At 52.7% G+C, this 16,345-nt stretch overlaps 2 protein-coding genes across 4 annotated transcripts; both read left to right on the plus strand.

Moving 5' to 3' along the window:
* The first annotated feature begins 2,390 nt into the window (after positions 1–2,390).
* Ppm1j (protein phosphatase, Mg2+/Mn2+ dependent 1J) lies at positions 2,391–7,409 on the plus strand. Its single transcript, XM_021158132.2, has 10 exons — positions 2,391–2,762; positions 3,995–4,115; positions 4,527–4,814; positions 5,054–5,166; positions 5,448–5,532; positions 6,035–6,153; positions 6,355–6,418; positions 6,577–6,684; positions 6,789–6,940; positions 7,090–7,409. The coding sequence occupies exons 1-10, from the start codon at positions 2,440–2,442 to the stop codon at positions 7,238–7,240; spliced, it is 1,524 nt and encodes a 507-aa protein (XP_021013791.1). The 5' UTR covers positions 2,391–2,439; the 3' UTR covers positions 7,241–7,409.
* A 3,165-nt stretch (positions 7,410–10,574) lies between these two features.
* Positions 10,575–16,333, plus strand: Rhoc (ras homolog family member C). Of its 3 annotated transcripts, none has more exons than XM_021158985.2 (5): positions 10,575–10,676; positions 13,801–13,964; positions 14,450–14,570; positions 14,785–14,915; positions 15,736–16,333. In XM_021158985.2, the coding sequence occupies exons 2-5, from the start codon at positions 13,809–13,811 to the stop codon at positions 15,907–15,909; spliced, it is 582 nt and encodes a 193-aa protein (XP_021014644.1). In that variant the 5' UTR covers positions 10,575–10,676; positions 13,801–13,808; the 3' UTR covers positions 15,910–16,333. The 3 variants fall into 3 exon arrangements, with proteins under 3 accessions (XP_021014644.1, XP_021014645.1, XP_029331005.1); XM_021158986.1 differs by having other exon boundaries at positions 10,632–10,694; XM_029475145.1 differs by lacking the exon at positions 10,575–10,676 and adding an exon at positions 10,747–10,975.
* Positions 16,334–16,345: the final 12 nt, after the last annotated feature.

The raw sequence follows: 16,345 nt of genomic DNA on the forward strand, positions 1-16,345 counted from the left end.
TAGTATCTTCATCAGAAAGACAGTCAATAGTCCCAACAACAAAAATACGACAGCTTCATGTTTTGGGCTCACTAAACACTTGAGGGTAGAAGTGTGCTGTGACTCTACCTCTTCCCAGGAGAGGTGTATGTACCTGTTAGAGTAAGGGAGGTGTGGGGGAAACAAAGAAGGACCCTGCTTCTGGATCCTGAGCACACAGCCCGGGACAGGGTGCTCCCTCTCTCTGGTTCTCTCTTTCCAGGGTGCTGAGAATCGAATTCAGGTCATCAGGCTTGGCAGTAAGCACTTTTGCCTGCTAAGCCATTCCCCCTACCTCTTTAAGACCAAGTCTCATTAGGTAGCCTCAGCTAGCCTGGAATTTACTATGTACTCAGGTTAGCCACCTACTTGTGCTCATCCTGTCTCTACCTCTGCCTCCTAAGATTATAGATGTGTGCCACCATGTTTGTTCTGAGAATGCCCCCCCCCCCACTTCTCCTCTGTAATGGAGGAGTGTCATTCAGCTCCCAGCAGGGCAAGCATCTCACCAACTTTTCCTGCCTTCTTCCTCCTTGCTCTCACTCTCTACTGCCTCAGGGAGAGGGCCGGGAATGACTGAAGAGGTCTGATGGTCTAGGAATAGGAGAGGGGTTCAAATGCATGAGAGCCCTAGAGTTTGGTTATGGATGGGAGCCAGAGTGGTTCCAGAGTTCAGGGGAGCAGCTAGCATTCCTCTCCATTATCTGGTACTAGAGTCCAGGGGCCAATAGACCCCAGTTCTGTGGCGTGGCCCATCTTTGCAGTCACACTGTGGATGCTGTGAAGAGCCCAGAAGCTGGGTGATGCCGAAAGGTGATAGATAAACTGACCCAGAAACACTGAATAATAAAACTAAAGCTTATTTTTTTTTCTCTCCAGTCTTTGGCTTCCCACTGACATTTATGCCATTATTAGACAGTTGGCTTCAGTTTTTCTCAAACAGGAAGAAAACGCTCATAGTGGCAGTATGCATGTTCTTTGTCCCTGGCTGCCTTTGAGTCTGATTTTATCAGTCCTCCCCACCTCTACCCTGGTGATTTCATTTTTCTCTGCCCTGACCTTCCCCTACCCCCAAACACAGACCTAATTACAGCAAGTGTGTACTTTGAATGACCACTGTGGAATTTTTATTTAGAAGCGGTCGAGAAAGGTGGCACAGGTTAGCCCAGGATATATATGAACAGGATGCACCCAGCTGGGTGCCTTGAGGTGGAGTCTCAGCTAAGAGCAGGGAGTCTGTGGTTCCCTCAAGGAAGGGCCTTGACTTATGTTAAACTGTGTGTTGGGGATAGATGGAGTGGATAGTGATCAACTCTCTAAGCCCAAGTATAAGGACAGAATTCTTTCTGAATCGGGTCAGTAATCCTTCCCTAGAGAGAAGACAGAGAAAAACAGCTCTGTGTGAATCCTAGTGGGCTTTCCTGCGACCCACACACGCTTTTGACCTGGCCTTTGTCTCCCCCTGGCGGTAGCCAGAGAACTTGCTCAGCATCGCTTTTCTGCTTGCAACCTCAGGGTGGGAATTTAGGAGTCCCGCTCCCCTCCGGGCCTTTTTCCTAGTCCAGAGAAGCTAGTATCTGTAGCAGGTTCTGACATGGGTATGAATCTCTAAGTGACTGCGTGAATCTTAAGGCAAGTCTAGTAAAAGAACAGGAGACTGTCTACTCCTACTTCATCTGTAAAATGGGTGTAGCTTACCTTGCATCGTTTTGTGTAGTGACCTAACAACTAGACCGTGCCTTATAGAGGGCCCAGTGTGGAGCAAGCCCTCAATAATCGTATTTATTTACTATGTCGTTAACCTTACTAACTGGCCAGCAGACGTCTAAATATGGAGGTACGGTTCTGAGAAAGTGGGATGGAAATGACAATTGTTCTTTCGAACGTGGAGGTGACCTTTAGAGAGAATAGTGCCTTCAGGTGCCTGGTAGTCGGCTGCCTGGCCTGGTTAGCACCGCGATTAGCACCAGTTCTCTCTGCTCTCAATTCTGCAGCCCTAACCCGAAGTGTTGTCACACCAAACCCTTCACACCCAAGAGGATGTTTCGCTCTGAAGTCATCAGCTCTATAATTCTCCATTCTGGCTGGCTCACCCCGAACTGAGCGCGAGGAGGCTGCCTCGCCCACCCTCGTCATAATGGGCAAATTCTAGCGGATTAAATCTAGCGGATGTCTAACCTACAGCATGGTTGAAATATTTCCTTCGTTCCGCTTCCTTCCCACAATAGACCCTTCCCCTCTGACACTCTGGCGGGACAAAGCAGGGATGCGGAGGCGAGGAGCGGGTGGGGCCGTCCCCGGGTAGCCTGGAGCCTGGGGAAGTTTGTTAAGGACCAAGAGTGGGCACCGCCCACCTGGAACCCTAGGGGCGGGGCCTCTCAGGGGGCGGGCCCACGGCCGAGGGCGGGGCACGGAGGCAGCATGCTTAACCGGGTGCGCTCGGCCGTGGCGCACCTGGTGAGCTCGGGTGGCACTTCTTCCCAGCGCTCCAAGTCCCCAGATCTGCCCAACGCTACCTCAGCGCCTCCGGCCGCCCAAGAAACACCTAAGACTTCCCGGGAGAAGCCTGGGAACCAGGTCGGCGCGCCCCAGAAGACCGCGGAGACTACTGTGAGCTTCTCTCGACCCACCTTTCTGCAGCTGAGCCCCGGAGGGCTGCGGCGCGCCGACGACCACGCAGGCCGGGCTGTGCAAAGCCCCCCAGACACCGGTCGCCGCCTGCCCTGGAGCACAGGCTATGCCGAGTGAGCGCCCCGGGGCTCCCAGACGAGGATGGGACTCCCATTCTCCCGGGAAACGCATCCCGGCTGCTGGGATGCGTCCCCCGCCGCGCGACGCTTCGGGAACCATCCCAGGAACCTGCACCCCTCCCAGACATCCCCCGGACGGGGAGCAAATTCCACGACCTTCTTCAGGACCTTGTTCACCTTGCCCCTCGTTGACTCAGGACAGTCCCCACCCAGGGAGCACCGCCGAGGATGAGTTGGCGGGTTCCAAGTCGCGGCCCGCGGTTCACAGGCTAGGGGAGGGGAGGTTTGAGAAGGACTAGTTCCCTTTGCCAGGGAGATCGCGGGTGGAAAGACTCGCTCATCCGCTTCCTGGCCCCAGCGCCCCAGTTCCCTGTCCTTCTTACCGGTCCCCTCCCCCTCCACACCCAGAAATAGCCCGCGACACCAGAAGGCCTTTGGCTTCCCGGGCGGGGGAGGGGTCCGCCCGCAGAGCGCGACGGTTCCCTTTGGTTATGGTGTGTAGACAGATAGGTGCCGGTAGAGATCAGCGTACTCTCAGAACCTGTATATTTTAAAATCATCTTCCGGGAAAGCCAAGCCAAGCCACCAGGGGGTCGGGGGGGGGGCACTGAGGTCGTGGAAGGCGGTGGCGGGTAGCCCCGCACCTCCTCTCTTAGCTTCCCTGTTGGAAGGGGTTTGTAGCTAAGAGATTCCTGCCCAGTCCAGGTGGGTCTACATACCCTATTTGGGCCGGAGTGCTTACCCACTCTTAAGAAAAACCGGAACTTTAACTGGGTCGTTTTGGGATGAGGGTGAATGTGTGCATGAAGGTGAAGGTGCCATGAATCACTGTCTGAGCTGGTTGAGACTGGAGGTGGGGTGTAGAATTTTGACCAGCAGGGGAGTAAAACTTACTGTTCCTGTCTGGCCACTCCCACCCCACCCCCACCCCCACCCCCAACACCACCTTCCGGAAAGTCTCCTAAGCCAAGGATGGAGGAACTGAGGCAGGCAGTTACTGTTGCGGGCCTTTCTATGAGGCTGTACGTTCTGCCGCCAGACAGTACTTCTTGCTGGCCCTGCCTTCTCCTCTTCCCTCTGGCTTGGAGCCCAGGCAGCTGTGACCTTTTTCAGCTTGGCCAGCGAGCAGGAGAGGATGTGTGTGTATGTGTGTATGTGAGTCTAAGGTGGGGGTTATTCCAGGACCTAGTCTGGTGTCTAACCTGGTGTGGGACACTCTCTGGTAGGGTCATCAATGCTGGCAAGAGCAGGCACAATGAGGACCAGGCTTGCTGCGAGGTTGTGTATGTGGAAAGTCGGAGGAGCAGGAGCGTTACAGGGGTCTCCAGGGAGCCTAGCCATAACCAGGTAATACTCCATCCCCTTTCCTAATCTCCAGAGATGCGATGGCACCTCTCCCCTGGCGTTTCAGGCATTGGTTCTAAATGGGAGTGTGGAGGTTCTCCCTCTGTCACAGAAGCCCTAAGTGGCTTCGATTTGATTAGTTCTGCTAGGAAAGTTTACTATTCCATTTCATATGTGAATGTTCATGCACTTATGGATGATTTAACTAATCAGTACTGACCTTTGCATTCTTCATATTTTGAACTTGGCTCCTCTTTCTCTTGACACAGTAGGCTGTGCATAAATAAGTGAATAGATCTAAATTGCCTTGATATCACACTCAGATCTCCCGTGTGATGGTTATATGGCTGCTAACAGGCTTGTCCTGCCCTGTCTCCCTCCATCCCTACTGACTTCCAACTTTTTCTTCATCAGGGCTTCTGCTTTTACTACTGGGGCCTGTTTGATGGGCACGCTGGTGGAGGGGCAGCTGAAATGGCCTCCCGGCTCTTGCATCGCCACATCCGGGAACAGCTCAAGGATCTAGTAGAAATACTTAAGGATCCCTTGCCGCCTCCCCTCTGTCTCCCATCCACTCCTGAAACCCCAGGAGTCTCCAGTCCTTCACAGTTGGTTAGCCCCCAGTCCTGCTGGTCTCCACAGAAGGAAGTGACCCATGACAGCCTGGTAGTAGGAGCCATTGAGAACGCCTTCCATCTCATGGTGAGTGGATGGCCTGGGCCAATAATGTGCTAAGTAGGCATTTTAGTCAACATTGTGAGGTGGAGGTGGGTGGGTGAACCCTAGAATCCACACTGCCTTTGAGAGCCTGAGCGGAGCTTGGTCCTGTTACCCTATGTGGTCCTCTTCTCTTCCACTCTGGCCTGGAGAGGTTCGAGGTGGAGCAGGTGACTATGAGCTGAAGGTTTTTCTGTTCCCTTTGACCCTTCCTCACCTGGTAGGATGAGCAGATGGCTCGGGAGCGGCGTGGCCACCAAGTGGAAGGGGGCTGCTGTGCACTGGTGGTGCTGTACCTGCTAGGCAAGATGTATGTGGCTAACGCAGGTGACAGCAGGTGAGTGGGAAGAGGGCTTTGAGAGTGGCCATAAAAGGGGCATGCCGACACTCCCCAGGATGAGGGGAATGCAGAGAGTGAGGGGGTGGTGGGTTAAGTATTAAAGACTGCAGTGATCAGTAAGATATAAGGAAAGGTTGCACATATCCACGGGGGACGGAGAGATGAGGACCCCGGCAAGACATCATCAGGCTCATTATGGGGAGGGCCTGGTCCTCCTGCATGGAATTCTCCACTCATACCGAGAAAGCCAGGTCCAGACTCTTTCTGTCTCTGGGCAGGGCCATCATTGTCCGGAATGGGGAGATCATTCCGATGTCCCGGGAGTTCACACCAGAGACGGAGCGCCAGCGTCTTCAGCTGCTTGTAAGCAGGGGCTAAAATCCCTATCCCTGGTCTTTCCTCTCAAGCCTTTCAAAGCTTCCCACTGGGAACTTCCTAGGAAGGTGCTCGTGGACTGTGGGGTGCTGGGTGAGCTGAAGGGGTGATGCAGCAGGAAGGAGCCTGGGCTGCCAGTGTAGCTCCAGGAAGGAAGTGGAGTCAGAGGTCGGGGTGGTGATGAGAATAACAAAGGCCGGAGCAAGGGTGTGTTATCTTAGTGCATCCTCTCTTGTGGTCTCTCTATCCTGATTACCTGGGGTTGAATCCTGTGTTGCTAATTGTGTGACCTCTGACAAGCCCCTTACTCAATTGTTTGTGCTTCACTGGCTTTTGTGAGGGGTGAATGAGTCCATTCATGCTAATATTAGAGGAGTGTGTGGCCTGCAGTACATTTTAAGATTCAGTTATAATTTAAGAGCTACACATTGGCTAAGGGTGCGATATAAATGAAATGGCTTCTCTCCTGTCTGGCCCTTCCCAACCTCAGGGCTTCCTGAAACCAGAACTGCTGGGCAGTGAGTTCACCCACCTTGAATTTCCCCGAAGAGTTCAGCCCAAGGAACTAGGGCAGAGGATGCTGTACAGGGACCAGAATATGACTGGCTGGTAACTTCCCTCAGAGCTGGGGCCGTTCCCATGGCAAAGTCACCAGTCCTTCACCAGCAGTAGGTGGAAGCTGGAGGCTGGGTCAGGCTGGAAGTTGGGAAAGATGGCCACTCCTGGACGGGTTTGTGTGTGGGGGTTGCTGTTCCTAGGGGTAGGGGCTTTGCCACCCTCGTGACGCCTCCTCTACTCCTCCCTCCTCAGGGCCTACAAAAAGATTGAGGTGGAGGACCTCAGGTTTCCTCTGGTCTGTGGGGAGGGCAAAAAGGTAAAACCCTGAGGTAGAGGTGGGAGAGGGCAGGAAGACCCACCGCTGCTTGTCCAGGGAGGTGGAGGTCTCACCCGACAGTAGGTGTGGGAGGACTCTATGGTTTCAGTGAGTCTGAGAGAGGAACTAAACAGCAGCCTTCTTTCTCCTTTTCACAGGCCCGGGTAATGGCTACCATTGGGGTGACACGGGGCTTGGGAGACCACAACCTTAAGGTCTGCAGCTCTACTCTGCCCATCAAGCCTTTCCTCTCCTGCTTTCCTGAAGTGAGCACACCTTCTTTCCTTTTAGGAGGCTGTGGCTGGCTTCCATCTCCAACCTCCTTTCCTCATGACCACCGCCAGCCCCTCTCTCTCTCTCCGCCTCCCAGGTACGAGTGTATGATCTGACTCAGTATGAGCACTGTCCAGATGATGTGCTGGTCCTGGGAACAGATGGCTTGTGGGATGTGACCAATGACTCTGAGGTAGCTGCCACTGTGGACAGGGTGCTGTCATCCTATGAGCCCAATGATCCCAGCAGGTAGGGGGTTGCCTGGCAAGGTGTTGGGGGGTAGTCCTGGTGAAGGAAGGGGCAAAGGGAAACGAAGCCCGGAGACCCACATGTGGGCCCGTGTATCTGTCTTCTCATATACGTATTGGTACATGAATGTACACATGTACTCCTGGCAGGTATACAGCTCTGGCCCAAGCTCTGGTCCTGGGGGCCCGGGGAATCCCCCGGGACCGTGGCTGGCGTCTCCCAAACAACAAGCTGGGTTCCGGGGATGACATCTCGGTCTTCGTCATCCCCCTGGGCGGGCCAGGCAGCAGTTACTCCTGATGGGCTCAGCCCCATCCCTCTCACTGCCACCCCAACCTCTCCACTATCACCCTTTTCCCGCCCAAACACGGAAGTTGTGTCCCTGACTCGAGAGTGGCCATTTGAACAAAGGGCTGCCTGCTAGATCCAAAATTACAGCAACTGGCAAATAAACCAGATGGATGAACGTTGTGTGTCATTATTTGCTTTGATCAGACCCTGAAAAGTGGGCAATGGAAAGAACACAGGAACACTCCTAAAGAGTGCTCCTTAGGAGTGTGGCTTGCCCAGATTCTCCTGCTGTCCCCTTTTCCCACTCCACATACCTGCCATGAGTGGCCCCATCTGTGGCTTCTTCCATCTGTCGATGTCTGCCAAGCCTGGGTGTCTAGCCCAAACCACTGCTGAGCTTTGAGCCCACACATGCCAGCCATCTCCTCCACAGAACTCTGTTACTTCCACACACCTTAAACTGAATTCACGAATTCCCCCCATAAATAATTCTCCTGTTTCGTCCTTTCAGTGGGTATCATCATGGCTGCGCAAGTTAGTAATACAGCCATTGACCACACCTGGCTTATGTGTCTTCACAATTCTCGGCTACTTCAGTCATGCAGTCCATGTAATGTTTCCGGAAATCAGTTGTCTATATGATGGTATATACAATGTAGCCGACCTGTGTCCTAGGTTGGACCATCTCGGTTTGTGTGAGGACACTTACTGCTATTTACACAATGATGAAATTCCCTAGCAACAATCCTTATAAGCATCCCTATTAAGAGATGTGTGACTATACTGTTGATTATTTAAAGATCTTTCATACTTACCTTTATTTCTTTTCTGCCTTCCTCATCACCACATTAGCACTTTCCTAACTTCAGTGACTCATTGTTATGCCCAGAAGAGAGCTAAGGTTAAAGTCCTGAGCATGGCATCTCAGAACCTTCATAATGTGATTCCAGCTACTGTTTCTCTAGCTTTACCACCCTCCTGCCTCCAAACTCTGGCTTGTCATAGCTCCAACTTAGTTTATATCCCACACTACCTTTTCTTGACTATTTCATCTGCTCTCCAGGACTGAGTACCCTACAGCCCCTAGATGCTGCCAAGGCAATTACTTCCAGGATTATAACTGTCTGTAGGAGGAGCCAATGGGAAGTAGCTATTAAGAGCAGGGGACTCTTTATTTTTATTATTTTTTTAATTTATTTTTAGTTTCATGTGCATTGGTGTTTGGCCTGCTTGTGTGTCTGTATGAGGGTGTTGGAACTGAAACTCCCTGGAACTGGAGTTATAGACAGTTGTGAGCTGCCATGTGGGTGCTGGGAATTGAACTAAGATCCTCTAGAAGAGCAGCCAGTGCTTTTAACCACGAGCAATCTCTCCAGCCCCAAGAGCAGGGACTCGTAAGTCTGAGTGCTTTGACCCCCCCCCCCCCAAACACTAACTTCTCTGAGCCTCCATGCCTCATTAAACTGTAGATAACAATAATGCCTCGTAAGAACTAAACATGGTATGGGTGGGGAAGGGCAAGGTTCACGTAATAAAGCTTCAAGAATTGTTAGCTATGTTCGATTGTGTTTTTGATTTAAACTGTAAGTTTGTTTGCTTATTTTTATCTATGTTTTGTTCAAGATGGGGTTTCTTTGTGTAGCCTTGGCTGTCCTAAAATTAGCTCTTTAGTTTTGGGACACTAGGGTGGCCTCAAACTCATAGAGATCCTCCTGCTTTGGTCTCTCGAGAGCTGGGATTAAAGGCATGCACCACCACTGCTGCGCTAGACTGTACGTTATCTGAAGGCAGGGTTAAAGGGAGGGTTAGTACATAGTTTTCAGTTTACACATTCAACCAATGTTTACTGAATGAATTCAGAGGCTTGGCGGACAAAGCAACACCTCAGTTACATGATTTATCAAATGTATGGTCCATGCTTCCAATCCTGACTGAGTGTCTATGTGTGTTGTCTGCCTGGATTTGAGACAGCTTCACTCCACAGCCTATGTTGGCCTGGAATTTGTGGTAACTCTGCCCCCTCGGGAGAGCTGAGGTTACAGGCTTGAACCACCAGGCCAGCTGCACCTGCAGTAGACTCCATATGACATACATTTATTCTGGGAAATACTTGTTGAAACCTATGATGAGCAGAGTTTGGTTGGATGGTACAGAGGGCAGGTAGGAGGGGGAGCATGGCAGGCAGCAGGCAGCCAGCACCTGCCTGGCTGCCTCAAAGGCCTGATTGTAAATTTGACTGATTTAGTTTTTGCAACAGGGTCTCCACGTAGCCCAGGATGGCCTGGAATTAACTCATAGAGGTCCATCTGCCTTTGCTTCTTGTATGTCATCATGGCTCACCTCACTGGAAATTCCCCCTGTCACAAATAGTGGAAAATCCACTTCTCTGGGTTTCATTTTCTTTTTTTTTTTTTTTTTTTTTTTTTTTGGTTTTTCGAGACAGGGTTTCTCTGTGTAGCCCTGGCTGTCCTGGAACTCACTTTGTAGACCAGGCTGGCCTCGAACTCAGAAATCCGCCTGCCTCTGCCTCCCGAGTGCTGGGATTAAAGGCATGCGCCACCATGCCCGGCTTTTCATTTTCTTTACAGGCAAAAGGGAACGGGTATGGGTGAACTTATTCCAGAGTTAGAGACCTGTGTGTTTTAAGTATCCAGCACTAGTAAATAAAACATTGGTAGATTTCCTTATACACCCATTTCTTTGGCCTTTTATAAGAAAGGAGATACAGGATCAGGTAAGTAACACGTCAGATTAGGATCAACAGCATAACAATACAATAGGAGTGTGAGGTCAGTTTCCAGCTGAGGACACAGCAGCACTTCCAGGAGTGTGCTCTTAACAGGACGTCGGGAAATTCCCAGCGAAGGAAGGAAGGAAGGGACTTTTAAGGCGATGGTGGCTGGGGACTGCAGATCACAAAAGGTCTCCAAGGCTCTGGATAGCGTCACGTTGCACTTACTGCATTGATTCCTGGATAAGAGAGTGGGCAGCTTCTGTATAACCCATCCCCTCGGTCACAGATAGTGTGTAGGGAATACTGGAGTTTCGAGGTCTGGATGGCCACGCGAGGGCAGCAGTGGCCCTCGCTGACCCCACCCTGGAAGCCGCTCAACTTTCCCGAAGCTGGTCCGCCCCCCACGGGTTGGAAGTGGGGCAGAGGCCGAGTTATCCGGGGTCTCACCCGCCCGCTCACCACCCAGCCATCCAGGCATCTCCGGGCACAGTCCCTTCAGCTCCAGCCCTACGCCCCTTGCCGGGTCCTCAGCGGGGGTGACCTGCGGCCGCCCGGAGCCGGGAGCGGAGGCGGGCCAAGCTAAGGGCCGCCCTCGTCGACCCCCCTCCCCTTGATGGACCCGCCCCAGAGCGGTGCTGGAGAGTGGGGCGGGGCCCGGGTCAGTCTCAGCCTCCGGCACTGGCCGCGCAGCTGGAGGCGGTGGAGCCCAAGGTACCGGGGCCCCAGCTGGTGGGTGGCGAGGCGTCGTGGGAACTGACCTCGGAGGAGAGCACTTTCCCGATTCCCGGATCGCTCCGGGAGCGGCTCGGGGGGCGGGGGGTGTTCCGGGCCAGGCAAGAGAGAGCGCCCCAAGCTGCGGGCCAGGCGCTCTAGCCTCCCAAGCTCTCGAACCAAAGCCCAGAGCCCTTCCCTTTCTGAGTCTTGCCTTTCCGGACCTCCCTAGCTGGGCGAGGGACACACTTGGATCTCCGTGAGCGACTCAACCCAGACGCTCCAGTTCCGGGCAGGGAGTAAGAAACAGGGCCTCAGGCTGGCTAGGGGTGGGAGTTCTGGCCTGGGATGGGGAATGGCGGGAATAGGGGTGGGATGTGACCATTGGAGGCTGCTACTGCTTGGCGGGTCTGGACGCCGCCCTAGACGGGTTTTGGAGCTGATCTGAGCTGAGAGGTTGAGAAGACTGGGAAAGATCCCGCTCCTGTGTTGTGTATATGTGTCTGAGAGTGAAGGGGGGAAGTGGGGAAGAACAAAACACCCCAATCCCCAACTCTTCTTCCTACCCTCTTGGGAAGTTAGGGAGTTGGGCTGAAAGCTGGAGTCCAGCTCTTCCTTGACTTCTGGCTTTAAAGTTAAGGAAAAGGTGTTGCCCGAAGAGTGATCATTCTCGCCTAGATCTCGGGGGAGCAGAGTACAAAGGCCTGTTGGATCACCTGGGAAATCAAGAGAATAAGGAAGGCTAGTGGCTTGTCCCAGGGAAGGACCCAGAAGTTCGAGACCCCTCTCCCAGACCTGGGTGAAGTTTTCGTTGTCTCTCTCTTAGGGTTAGTGGGGCAGTTCCTCTGGAGCTGCCTTTCACAGGGAGTGTTAGCCAGGCCATCCATGCCATGTTGGCCTTCGGCCTAATGTCCCGGCTTGGCCTGAGTCCCCAATTATTCTGGCCTAAGCAGAGCCTAGATGCAAAATCTTCGGAGCTGGGGGCTCTAACCCAGCCACGAAGTTCCGGCCTCTGCCTCCCACCATCAGATGCTCAGCTGCCTTGCTGCTGTGGGACAGCCAGGACTCAGGCATGGGGATGTGACTAGTGTTTTAAGTGTCATAGTGGTGTCACGCTCCATCCACACTGCCCACCCTGGCCTGGGGCTGTCCCAGCCAGCCTGTGTACAGCTAGACTGGTTGAATTAATGGGAGTAGGTGGGGGAGTTGGAGGAAATCCTGTGGGTTACCTGGATATACCTCTCAGACCTCATTTTTGAAGGAGATATGCAGCATAGCGAATGACTTCTTCCCAGTCTTTTGGGGGTACCAGGGAAAGCCCCTTGAGGTGGGGGGGGGGTAGTAAGTGTGGCTGTGCATATGCAACTCCTATAAATTCTCTGTGACTCATGTCCTCTTTCCTCACATCCCAGTTTTGTGTGTGTGTGTGTGTGTGTGTGTGTGTGTAGGTGTAGGGGAGGGAGGAACCACCCAGGAGCCTGATGCTGAAAAGAATCAGCCTGGGGCTGGAGTACTCTGCTTCCTAAAAGGCAGGCACAGGCTAGGGTTTGAGGTGGTTTGTAGGGAGCTGAGGAGTTGAGCAGAGCCAGACAGGATTTGGGACTGAAAGGAAAAGCCAAGTTTGGGGCTGAGCTCAGGTTACCGTGCCCTTCTTAACTGCTCCCTGCCTGGTCAAAAGCTTAGACGGATCCTCACTAGTCCTTTCTCTGGAGGCTCCTCCCAGCCCAGGCTCTGGTTCCCTCCCCCACAGCCTTCTCTTCATCTCTATTCTGTCTGGCACGATCCTTGCCAGGCTGTGTAGGTCTGGAGACCTCACTGACCTGGTCAGCTCCCTGTGGTCTGAACTGCTCGTTCACGTGTGCTGGGGTGTAGGATACATATAAACTCTGAGAAGCTGACTCCTTCCTTATCTTGAGTCACAGGGAGGTGTCTGCAGGGCTTAAGGGTCAGCTGGTCACAAGGAGGAAGGGGCTGTTCCAGAAAGTGGGTGGAGGTGATTCCCGAGTGGGTTTAGCTCTGTCACAGCAATGCTGTGATAGATGTGTGGCTCCCCACAGTGTGGTCATTGTCCCCTGTCAGGGGCTGAGTGACCCAGCGTTGCTGCCAGGCCCAGGAAAGGGGATGGGTGCGGGGGTGGGGGGTGTGGGGGAGGGGGGGAGGCAGCGGAACAGGCTGCCTGACCGTGAGCTGCCAGGACTGAGCCTTCTTTGTGTGACTTGAGACTTTGGGGAAGGGAAGGGGGTGGGTCAGGGAAGCCAGCCTGCTTCCACTGGCCTCTGGCTTAGCTTCTCCGCTTCTGCTCTCACCTGTGAAGTGCCATGTAGTCAAGACAGACTGCATCACAAAGTCCTGTTTTGAGAGCTGTCCCTGTACTTTTGTCTAAACCACACTGAGCCTCAGTTTCCTGCTCACTAGACGTGGTGCTTGCAAAGCAAGCATGGTCACCTGAGTTTGATTCCAGGCAGGACCCCATGCAAAGGTAGACTGATTTGTCTTTTACCACCATGTGTGTATGTGCCTCGGCCAATAAAGAGTTTTTTTGTTTTGTTTTCAAATGGGAAGGCCACCATCCACCTAACAGGCAGCTGGAGAGATGAAGATTTTTTTTTTCTCAATATGCCTAATGAAGTATGTGCATGTCCAGGGAGAGACAGACACCTAGGGGCTCTACAAGTGTTCCTTGCTTTCTCCTGACACCTGTAGCTGGCTGGTTTGTGTGTGTGTGTTCAGGCAGACATGACCACTATGGGACAATCTATTCTACTTTGCATCTAGTATTATTAATACTGTCAAAATCCTGGTAACAAATAAAACTGGTAGGCAAAGCAGCTAAATCTAGGTCTTTAGGGGGCCACACCTGACAACTTCTCAGATGTTCTGGGTCCTGCATTCCTCCCCCTGATCAATTCTAATGCATCTAGGAAGACCTGTCCCAACCAGCATTCCAAGGTCTTCTGCCTGCAGGATTGGCTCTTGGCAAGAACAGGCCTTGGCGAACCCCCTTCTCTTCCTTTGCTGGATGCTGTGGTTTCTAGGCAGGCTTGAGGGGGTGGGTGGCTAGATAAGTGTTATTGAATTTACTGGCTTTCCCCTCCTCAAATCCCCACTGCTGCCTGCCTGCCAGTTTCAGCCATGGCTGCGATCCGAAAGAAGCTGGTGATTGTGGGTGACGGTGCCTGTGGGAAGACCTGCCTCCTCATTGTCTTCAGCAAAGATCAGTTTCCAGAGGTCTACGTGCCTACCGTCTTTGAGAACTATATAGCCGACATCGAAGTGGATGGCAAGCAGGTGAAAGCCATGTATTTCTTGTTTTCCCGTCTGGGAAGCCTGTTCCCCAGTCACACTTCCTTACCACCCACCTCCTCCTTTATTTCCCTGCTGGAACAAACAGAAGTTAGGAAGTGAAACTGGAGCTGTAGAAAACCTGGATGCACTGTCTGGTTGGACCACATACTGGCTCTGGAATCTGAGCCAAGTCCCTTTTGCCTATGGGCTTAACTTCTCCCCACTGCAGAATGAGAATGAGGGCGAGACCTCGCCCAAAGGGTTGTCCTAAGAACTAGATGCTGCTGACAGTGGCAGCTCATACTACACCAAGATCAAACCCATCTTAGAGAAGTGGATCATTGGTTTTGTGACTGATCAATACAACCCAGCACATAGCGAGCAGTAAGATGTTGTTCAGCTAGTTTATAGGATGAGTGATTTCAGAGGGCCTCAGGGTGGTAGGGTTGGGGCCCTCGGGCTAGCTGCTCAATAGCCCTGTGTGTCAGGTGGAGCTGGCTCTGTGGGACACAGCTGGGCAAGAAGACTACGATCGCCTGCGGCCTCTCTCCTACCCGGACACTGACGTCATCCTCATGTGTTTCTCCATCGACAGTCCGGACAGTTTGGGTAAGGCTTTGGAGGAATCTTGGGAGCATGTAAGTCCTGCAAGTCTCCTTTGCTATAGAGACAGTAGCCCTTGGGGTGAGGAGTGTTCACTGCAAAGGGCTTTGAGCTGTGCAGGGTACTGCCTGTTCAGTAGACTCCAGGACTGCTATAGAAGACCTGGCTTCTGTTGTTAAGCAGAAGTGAGTACATCTACACGTTTTGGTGATCTCTGCAGAAAATATTCCTGAGAAGTGGACCCCAGAGGTGAAGCACTTTTGTCCCAATGTGCCCATCATCCTAGTGGGGAACAAAAAGGACCTGAGGCAAGATGAGCATACCAGGAGAGAGCTGGCCAAGATGAAACAGGTGGGTGGGGCGGCGCTGCTGCTGGTGAGGCAAGTTTCCCAGCCGAGATGCAAACAGCTGATAGCCAGTGGTAGTGGGACTGTGATGTTCATCTGCTGTCGTGTCCGAATGCTGGGAGGAACTAGAAGGGCGCCCAAGTAACTGAAGTATCAGAGAAGCAACTTGCCCAAGGGTGTGGGGGCTGTGTGTTAAGAGTTCCCTGGGAAGGGAGGGCATTATACACTGCTGGGAGAAGGCTCAGAGGGGTGAGTACTCTTGCTAAATAACTCTAGCCAGTGGACTGTTTTACTTAGAGGAAGGTAGGCTATCTTGGGAGGCTAATTAAGGCTTTAGGTGGGGGTTCAGTTTCTGTTAGTAAAGTATTCTGGTAGCTATGTAGTATAGACAAGAGCAGAGTCTCAGCCTGTGGGTCATGACCCCTTTGGGGCTGCATGTTAGATATCCTGCATATTAGGTATTTACATCACGATTCACAACAGTAGCAAAACTACAGTTATGAGGTAGCAACAAAAATAATTTTATAGTTGGAGGGTGCCCCCACATGAGGAACTGTATTAAAGGGTCACAGCACTAGAAGGCTGAGAACCGCCAGACTAGAGAAGAGGGAGGATGAAGTCAGTTGGGCAGTAGGTACTTGTTCAGGGGGAGGAATGGGTACTGCAGGGGTAAGGCTGGGTGGGGGAGAATTCTGCAATGGCAACCGGGTCTTATGTCCCCAGCCTGGAAACTGGCCGTGGTAGCTGGAACTAGGAATTCTGCAGGGCCAGTCTGGAGGATGCTCAGTTACCCCTTCTTTTGACCCTGTATCTTGTCTTATCAGGAGCCGGTTCGATCTGAGGAAGGCCGGGACATGGCAAACAGGATCAGTGCCTTTGGCTACCTCGAGTGCTCAGCCAAGACTAAGGAAGGGGTGCGGGAGGTATTTGAGATGGCCACTCGGGCGGGCCTACAGGTCCGAAAGAATAAGCGCCGGAGGGGCTGTCCCATTCTCTGAATTCCCCAAAGCTTCCTCGACCCTCCCACCCTTCCCTTCACAGGGGTACAGATTATCCTCCCCCTCGCCATCCTTGTAGAACTCCATGCTGCCAGTTTCTTTTTGGTTCCTTTCTGCCCAGGACTGCATGAGTTTCCCAGCCCCAAGTGGGGGCTGTTAGGCCCTTCCTCCCTGCCTCTGGGGACCGGGCTGGTGCCCTGCCTTTCCTGAGCAGGGCTCCTCCTCCCGAAGCGGTGGTCCAGGGGGTGGGGCTCTTAGTCCCTCTGGCCTTCCCCATATTACACACCAGCACTTTATATATTTTTGGCTCACAGGAGGAGTCTAGGGTAGGGATTGGGGTTTCTGCTTTGGGTAGTAGCCTTGTATTTGACTTGACTTGGTGGGGGAGGGCAGGATATGAATAAAGGTCAAAGGTTGCACCGTGTGTGGCAGCTTC

The sequence above is a fragment of the Mus caroli genome, chromosome 3, assembly GCF_900094665.2.
Source record: "Mus caroli chromosome 3, CAROLI_EIJ_v1.1, whole genome shotgun sequence".
Lineage (NCBI taxonomy): Eukaryota > Metazoa > Chordata > Mammalia > Rodentia > Muridae > Mus > Mus caroli.